An 8519-nucleotide genomic window follows, 5' to 3' on the forward strand; every position below is an offset into this window, starting at 1 on the left:
TGAGGCTGCTGCTGTTACGCAATGTTGCTCCCCAGTGTGCCGATGTGCTCGTTACGCAACATCTCCGACTCCTCTGGAATACTGATGAGCAGCAGGGCCGAGACGACGGGTGGAAAACATCAAAGCTGTGGGAAACATAATCCCGACTGTGTGTATGAGACGTGCACATGGGTGATGGTGCACATGAACATCAAGGAGGAGGAGGAGGGTCTTTATCCCTCTCCTCCTTTGGTTGTCTCCGGTTTCTTTGTCTCAGAACCAGTGTCTCCCATTAGAGCTGCTGCAGCTGGTTGGCAAGGTCACACAAAGAGCACGTATTTCACTTAATGCCAATTTATTCCAATTGCAGGGTACAAGATTGTTAGAACATGGTACTGGAGTTGCATGTATCCTACACATGTTGAGGACAATAGAACAACAAACAACATGTTTATATAAAAAATGAACAGGAAGAAAATAAAGCACTTTAAAATCGATACTTTCAAATGTATTTATTTTTTTATGAGTACTGTCGCCGCTTTAATTCGCAAACAAGGATATGTCATTGATGTGCAGAACCCAGAGCTGGTGCCAACAGTTTGACCAGAAGCTAAAGCGGCAGTTGGGACCTGCGGATGCTAATTGCAGCACTTTTCATGCAGAGAACAGTCGCCTGCTGGGGCCAGACAGTGGTTCTGATGGTGCGACGGCCATTGCTACCTTAGACTGGAGGTCGGACACAAACCACTGCTTATCTTCCTTCCTACTGTTGGCACTGTTTGGCGTGTGTTGGTCTGGATCGTTTAGACCCTGCTAAACGGTTATAAGCAGGTTTGAGAGTTACAGCTGGCTCCAGGTGCTCTGCGCCAAAGCAAATAGGAAATTGCTACGTTCTGTGATATAAATCATCTTCTGTCTAAAAGACTCGCATCAGCGTAAAAAAATAACTGAATGTTTGCAATCAACTATACTTAAGTATAAACAGCATAATGTAGCCAAAGCCAAGTTTGAATGTCAATGCAACATAAAACACATTGCTAAGAAACGTCTCCCAGGAAACTGGAACAAGCACAGAATCTATAGCAGAAACACAAAATCACAAACTGATCCAGTGTATCTAGATATAGATTAATCTTCGTTAAATAAACAACAATCCACACAGTGATTAAAAGATGCTGTCTTTAGCTGATGTTCGGCCCAAGGTCAAGCGCTGGACGGCTGGTTCTATAATGCTATGAAGAGTCATAAACACCTAACATTATAATAAGGATGTTATGCGTTTGAGCTGTACAAGAGACCATGAACTTTCATATCTAATTTTCAGTAATAGTTTGCAGACATAAGTACACTTGGTGTAAAATATTCAAGAGAAAAACAAACTAAAGACGGGGTTTCATGCATTAGGATCCCAGACTAGAGGATCTGAACTGGAAGCACAAATGACTTTCGGGGCATTTCTATTTAGTACATCAACTCAACATACAACATCATCATAGAAATTAAACGAGCATTTCATGACACAGTATTATTGCCACACTTCTTTTCTTTACATAATCACGGCGATTATGAGCACAAACCGACTGATGACTAAATGTGCATCGGCCAAAGACATTGAGTCCCATAACAGTCCGTCACGTGTCGACTTATCTAGACAGACTCAGCAAAACACTCAATTTGGCGACTCAGTCCAGGTTTTGCCTCAATGGATCAAAGCTGCTTTTTAATGTGCTTTCTGCTTCGACTACGACCACTTTGTAGCCCGACCTCACATTTCACCATTAAAAATAGGAAGTGCTGGATGAGGTAAACGAGAGTGTGTCCGGTCCTTTGTGTTTTTAAACACATGCTGTACGTATATATTTATATGGAGGGGATTCCATAAAACTATATTAATCTGTTTTTAAAACAAACATCCAAAAGCACAGTTACCCATTAATATCCCTGCATTGGTTTCATTAGAAGAATTGTTCTTCGAAAAGGAATTATCCAACATGTTATACATCACAATCAACAGACGCATCGTTACCATCAGAATGAATACAGCACTCATCGACTATTTGGCAAATATGAGGACGTGTATCTGGTTGGTAAGGAGGACGCGGACAAATTTCCTGTCTAGGGAAATAAAGACCACGAGACAATCATTCATTTACAAGGTTTAGAAGCGGTCAACTTTGGGGCCGTCTAAATGTTTTTCTTTTGTTTTAAAATCAATCCAGCCATCGCGGCAGGCAGTAGCTCTAGCGCCCTCTATCTGCAGTGAGCAGCGAAATAAACGTCCCTACGCATCGACATACCGCTCCACCGCCAATCACCTGACGACCGCCGTCCACAGTAACCTGCAGACAAGCAACCCTACAACTCCATTCGGGAAATATACATCATCTTCTAAGCGAAAGCTAAAGTATTTCTTCTTTCAAAACTATATTGTGTGGTGGAAGCTGATCTGAGGTTAGTAGAAAAGGACATTGGATCACATTAGCTTTAAATGGAAGGTCATGCATGTGTTATTCCCTCAAATGAGCTACTCTGCCTCCCGGGATGGAGGCGTATGAAGAAGATACCGGCCACCACTATAAAACACACACACACACTGTGTTCTTGAAGAGAAAGAGCCCGAACGGATTACGCGGCCGTTTCGTTGCAGGGAGAGGACTGTGTACATGGCCGCTAACGGACCCCCGTCCTCCTCCCCTCCTCCTCCTCTGCCGTGCCGAAGCGCCCCGCTCCCTTCCTCTGCGAGCTGGAAGCACCGCTGTGAATGCGAGTCGGCCGCGTGCTCAGTTACCTCCTACGCTGCCACGGGCTCTTTGAAAAATAAAAAAGTACAGACACAAGCGTGAGCGCGACACACGTAAATGTGAGGGGCGGAACAGCGCGTACCCTCCTGAATACAGGACTCCATACGGACTCATGCTTTGGTCCACGAAGAAGAAGTGCAGTGATGAAAACTGATCTGTGTGTGACTCTCTTTCCATATCTCCTGACTGACTCGAGAGCGCCTTCGGGACCGACCGGACTCGCCGCGTGCGTTTGACCACACGGAAGTAGTCGGACAGTGGTCCCCTTCCTCTCTAAGCGTAGGAGCCAGGCGCTCGCCACGGGCCTTCCTGCCGCCACCGCTCCCATCATGCCATCCCATCAACTGCCTGCCAATGTGTATGCAAAACTCCGGCGCCGTTTTCGAAAAACGGCGGCTGGAGCTCGAAAACCGAGACTGGGAGGTCAGTAAAGACCGCAGTGGACATTTGGAATTCCTTGGTGGTTCGGGTCTGCGTTGAATTCTGCGGGGAGGGGAGTTCTGCTTTTCGTATCGTTGATACTTTTGGGTGTGGGGAAGGTGGGGGTCGGGGGGGGCCGGGGGTTGAGCTCTTTACAGCGGCCCGTACTTCGCCTCGTATCGTGACAGGATGTTCTTGCAGCGGCCGCAGTCCTTCCGCATCTCGGCCACCTGCTGCCGCAGCGCCGCGTTCTCCCGCTCCAGGAAGGAGGCGCGCACCGTGATCTGGTTCTCCTTCAGCCGCCGGGCGTCGCGGGAGCGCTTTGCTGCCACGTTGTTCTTCTTTCTCCTGGACCAGTATTTGTCATCCTGGCGGAAGGAGAGACGGGACGGGAGAGGGTTTGAAACGAACATCTGTGTTGTGAGAACATCCCCCACCCACCTTTGATCTTTAATTTTACAAGGCTTGTGGATTATTGTAAACATTGCTTGCTTAAACATTGTTCAGTTATGTTTCTTCATGACATTCATTCAAAGACGTTCCACATAACGTCTTCGTTGTCCTACCTTCTGCTCATCGGGAACAAACACTTTCTTGGCTTTCTTGATCATCGGCTGCGGTTTCAGCTCCTCGTCGGAGAACTTGTGCTTGCGCGGGTTGAACAGCTCTCCCCCCGGTACGCTGGACAGGACCAGGTCTGTGGGGTCCGGCTGGAAGTTAATGTCCACCTCGATGGCTTCTGGGTCGACGGGGGAGGGAGTGTTACGCTCTATGGGGATGGAGGGACAGGCGGTTTGGGTTTTTGTGTCGTGCCATCTTCCATACATATGAAATCTATCGCATTAGACTTGTTTCTGTCTTTGTGTATTCATGCACACTAGTTCATGTTGTCATTACATGAATATCATTAATGGGAACTGTCCATCTAAAAAAAACACATCCCAAATAATATAATAGATTTCTCACCTGTTTTCTTTTCTTCCACTTCTGTTTTTGCCGCTCGAGGCAGAGATTTTGTTTTTTCTTTTTCCTCTTCCTCCTCCTCCTCCTCCTCCTCCTCCTCCTCAATCTCCTCTTCTTGTTCTTCTTCTTCCTGTTCCTCTAATTCTTCTTCCTCTAACTTGGCTGGTTGTAACGTAGTGACGCTCGCCTCTTCCTCTGGATCAGAGGTGACCGTGGACGTGGCGGAGATAGACGGGGTTACTGCTGAGGTGGCGTCGGGGGCGCCAGCAGCAGTGGCTCTCGCAGTGACCTTGGGGACAAATTTGCCTTTAAATCCCACCGAGGCCAAAGTCTTCTGCAGCTCCTCCTCCTCCAGCGTGGCAGGGATCCCGTTCTCCAGGAGGAACTCATCCAGGTCCATGTACTCCAGGTGGAAGGTCTCTCCATCGTAGGGAATGGTCTTCTCCCAAATGGCTGGGGTTAAGGATGCTGATACTCCACCACCACCACCTGCACCACCACCTCCTTCTCTAGAATCTGCACCAGCACTGGCTGCCCCAGCCTCGCCTCCCCCCACATTCTCAGTGGAGCAAAGCTTCTCTTTCTCTATTTCTGCACACAAAACAGGACAAAGGCGAGTGGTTAAACGAATGGCTGCTCGATATGAGGGAAATGTGTCCCTGTGCACACATGACAACACCGTGTCACACAGGTGCACAGTAAAGGCTCATGGCTGGGGGGGGGGGGGTGGTAGTGGTGATCAAAACAATAACACTGGGTTCCAACCAAAACGCCTGTCGGCGGGTTGGAGAGTCCGTGACTGAACGAGGATTCTGGAAAGTAGACTAGGAAGAGACCGAGAAAGGACCACGCTTGGCACTCACGTGCACGGACACACAAACCCGGGAACAAACACCACCAGAGCAATGCGGTGGAGGAGAGTCGAGCGTGTTTACGTGCACGTTATCTTCTCATCCTCAGCGCGCTGCTTGAGGAGCAGCAGAGAGGAGCTGGAACTTCATGTTCTTTTCTCGTTTCCTCGCGGCATAAAGGGTGACTGGGTTCGTGCAACACATGTCGTGTCTCCGACAACCGAGTTTGACGGACGGCCGTTATTTAATCCATTAATTAAAAAGACACGATATGGTCCGATATGTTGCTACGGGACTTGTGCACATTTAATCGAGTGAACGTAAACGGTGTCGATAAAACGTGACGGAAACCAACCGGGAAACGGAGCGCACCTTCTCGCATTCTGCCCTTACCGTCGTCGCCCTCCTCCAGGATGTTGGGAGGTGGGATGTCCATGATCTTCTTCAGAACAAAAGGAAAGGACTTCTGCGGCTCCCTCGTAGCGACCGTACCGCCGGGCTGAAGCGACACTGTGACCGCGGCTTTGTCAGACATGGTTCCTGTTTAACTCCTATCAGACCGGATCGATGGCCTCACGTCGCCCGCCTCCTTCAGCGGGAAGCCAGAGCGACAACTCGGCGGGCAGACGGTCACTTCCTTTCAAACCCGCGTGCGGCGTCCAGGGCTGTTATTAACGATTTCAGGGTGCAAAACAACACAACACAAGCCCCTTGTTGTCTGTCCCGCAAGCGCGCTTGTTGGATATTCATGAGCCTGACGCCCCGCCCACTCGCAGAATAGTATAAGCTGATTGGCTGTGAGGGCCGCCCGTGTTTTGCAGTCCGACCGCGCTTCTCGTTAGCCGCAAATTGTCCACATGAAGACCAACAATATTTACATTTTTATGCATTTATTTTTACAGTCTACGGAACCGGCCGGTGTGGCACATGACCTCATAATAAGTGTCCCATAGAGCCGCATCCCTGCGAAGCAGACTAAATTATAAACGTGTGTACACTTTCATCATGACCACAGATCACACGCCTGCACCAACACGCTCGCTCGATACTTCCTAAAACAAACAACAACAAAAAACACAATGTCCCCTCGGCACGGGTACTCGTGTCGGAACACGTGCCCCCGCCCCTATCGTTCTCACGCGAAGGTACAGTTAGTCAGGGGGCGTGGCTCCGGATATTTAGCACGTGAGGCTGTCGAGCCGCAGCGGGCACGCGCCCAGCTGGCAGGAGGAGCCGAAGTTTAGCGAGTGCACGCTCCTCCCCGGCCAGCGCAGATATTTCACTGTGTTTACTGAGAATACCACAATTCATATCGTTGTAGATTTAGATTTGTATTGTTTAAGTTTATTGTACGTGTCTTTATTTTTTGTAAAGCTATCCGTATTTTTATGTCACTATGCTCCACGATTTCACACCGCCGTTATTATGAAAAAAGGCACATTTTTACAACCAGAGTACAGACTACGTTCGCGTGCACGCGCGAGACTGTCGCGCTCTCCTGCAGGATGTTTGGTTTCTGGAACACAGTGTTCAAACGGCACAAACACCCCACGTTCACACCTTATTTGTGGGGGTTTTCACAAAGTCTGCTTGGTCTGTGTGTGCGCATGTGGCACAAACAAAGAATTGTGTGTAGTACCTCACTGTCAGTCAGCTTTCAGAGTATTTCATTACACAGAGTTCCCATTCCTCATCACTTGCTTAACATCCTGCAGAGCCTCTTGAAACAGAAACCCTCGGCCCCTCGGAGTTTTTCAGTGCAACAAATGCAAACAGCTGTTAGCTTAGAATAACAATTCTTAGAATGAACTGTTGTCAGTGCCCTTGATCTTCAGGGCTGAATGGCCTTGTGGTCCAGCCGTGGTTTTGTTGAGAATGTGCACAACAACATTTGGTTTGAATTTCAAGGATTGACAGTATTAATATTTACATTATTGATTAAAACAGGGGATTTAAAACCAATGATTTGATTGTAATGATGGTTATGTTGAAATAACGTACGTACGTTATGTTTGGAAGGTGTCTTCTCACAGGCGGCTGTGTGAGCCAGGTCAAAGTGACACGGACAGGAGTACATATGTCACATGTAATCAGATAAGGACGTTTATCCTGTTGATGACTATTGTGAATCGTGCGCATGGAAATCAAAGACTACAATCAGGAGCAGAGGGGTGGAGGTGGTGTCGGCAAATGGGGAATATCTCGACCGGACAATAAAACAAGACTCATAGGCTTCGAGTTGGTACACGAGACGGCGGACATGTTTGGCACGAGCATGGATGCTGAAGCGGGGCCCCTGCGTTAAAAGGTGACTCAACATCCTGCTGAGGGCCACACCGAGGAGGAACAATTTCAGCCTCACTGAAGAAGGCGACCATTCGGAAGACATGAGAGAAAGACGTGAAACTGTCAACTATTTTCAATCAACTACTTTTCAAGAAGCACGAAAAAGTGATGAAACTGTGAACGGAGGACTGTGTCAGTGTTGTTGCATCAGTTGCAGAATGATGTAATGTTGTCTGCATGGAGAAACTGCAAACACACACCTGAACGTGTAAGAGCATAAACTACAATATCCATGACTGATTTGACTTTTTATAAATAGCAATAAATATGATCAGGAGTTGCTGATTGCAGCAGGAGCCGTGTGACAGAGAGGGGGAACTGTTATTTTATATTATTATAATAAGAGTGTGGAGGTAAATTACCGTTGCTTATACGTAATTTAACTAGTTATAACACTGTTACATCAATGACGGAAGAAGTACTAGTTATTTAGTGGCAACAGCTACATGTGAACATTCTAGTACTGCACACATTTAAATGAAGCACTTTTAACAGCAACACACAAGCATCAAATGTAAAAGCGTCCATTAGGGAACAGAATTACCAGTGGTTGGATAATTATTCCTAAATTCTAAATAGTAATTTACTACATGCGTAGCAGTTAAAGTAGCTCAATAACGGAACGCTAGAGTTAAAAGAGTAAAAATGCAGTAATCACATGACAGATGAGAGCAACTCGTTGATACATCTCAAGCCAATTACGTAACGAGCTTGGAAGAAAGGACACAAACAGGTAATGTTCTCACCGGTGTCTTCGAAGGCGGGGAGGGAAAAGGGGTATTCAGCCAAAGACTTGAGGAGATCGGGAACGTCGCTCCTGTCTCCACAGATGAAGTGGCTAGTTGTCATGATGAAAGTTATCCACGGACGCCTGAAAGTCGAGTCCGCCTGAGGGATGAAACGCGCTCGCGGTCCGTCGGCCGATGACTTCTCTCACTTCTAACAGACTTCGCAGAAAGTCTCCTCGCGGCTGTTGTCCGAACAACCTGTATCGTTATCAGCGAGGGGAGTCGCGCGCGCCGACCGCGTTGATTGGTCGAAGGATTTGCACCCGCCTTGTCAGTCACACCGCGCAGCCTGTGAGAGGGCAGGGGGGCGGGTACCTAACGCGGGCACAACAAACCGGTTCAGCCAAAGCACAGCGCCACCTAGTGACCCG

The 8519-nt window shown here is 48.0% G+C and overlaps 1 protein-coding gene across 4 annotated transcripts; it reads right to left on the reverse strand.

The window, feature by feature from the left end:
* Positions 1–317: 317 nt before the first annotated feature.
* On the reverse strand, positions 318–8366 carry tefb (TEF transcription factor, PAR bZIP family member b). 4 transcript variants are annotated; one of them, XM_078084656.1, is made up of 4 exons: positions 8107–8366; positions 4167–4754; positions 3767–3939; positions 318–3568 (listed from the first exon to the last, which is right to left on the reverse strand). In XM_078084656.1, the coding sequence occupies exons 1-4, from the start codon at positions 8207–8209 to the stop codon at positions 3353–3355; spliced, it is 1080 nt and encodes a 359-aa protein (XP_077940782.1). In that variant the 5' UTR covers positions 8210–8366; the 3' UTR covers positions 318–3352. The 4 variants fall into 4 exon arrangements, with proteins under 4 accessions (XP_077940782.1, XP_077940781.1, XP_077940780.1 ...); XM_078084655.1 differs by having other exon boundaries at positions 3767–3969; XM_078084654.1 differs by lacking the exon at positions 8107–8366 and adding an exon at positions 5408–5777.
* Between the last annotated feature and the right edge of the window lie 153 nt (positions 8367–8519).

The sequence above is a fragment of the Gasterosteus aculeatus genome, chromosome 11 (assembly GCF_964276395.1).
Source record: "Gasterosteus aculeatus chromosome 11, fGasAcu3.hap1.1, whole genome shotgun sequence".
Classification (NCBI taxonomy): Eukaryota; Metazoa; Chordata; class Actinopteri; order Perciformes; family Gasterosteidae; genus Gasterosteus; species Gasterosteus aculeatus.

Coding starts and splice junctions, on each gene's coding strand:
- tefb (XM_040190067.2), bottom strand. CDS start 5,549: ATGTCTGACAAAGCCGCGGTCACAGTGTCGCTTCAGCCCGGCGGTACG. Junction 4,755..5,407: donor CCTGGAGGAGGGCGACGACG/GTAAGGGCAGAA, acceptor TTTTGTGTGCAG/AAATAGAGAAAGAGAAGCTT. Junction 3,569..3,766: donor TTGTTCCCGATGAGCAGAAG/GTAGGACAACGA, acceptor TCCTTCCGCCAG/GATGACAAATACTGGTCCAG.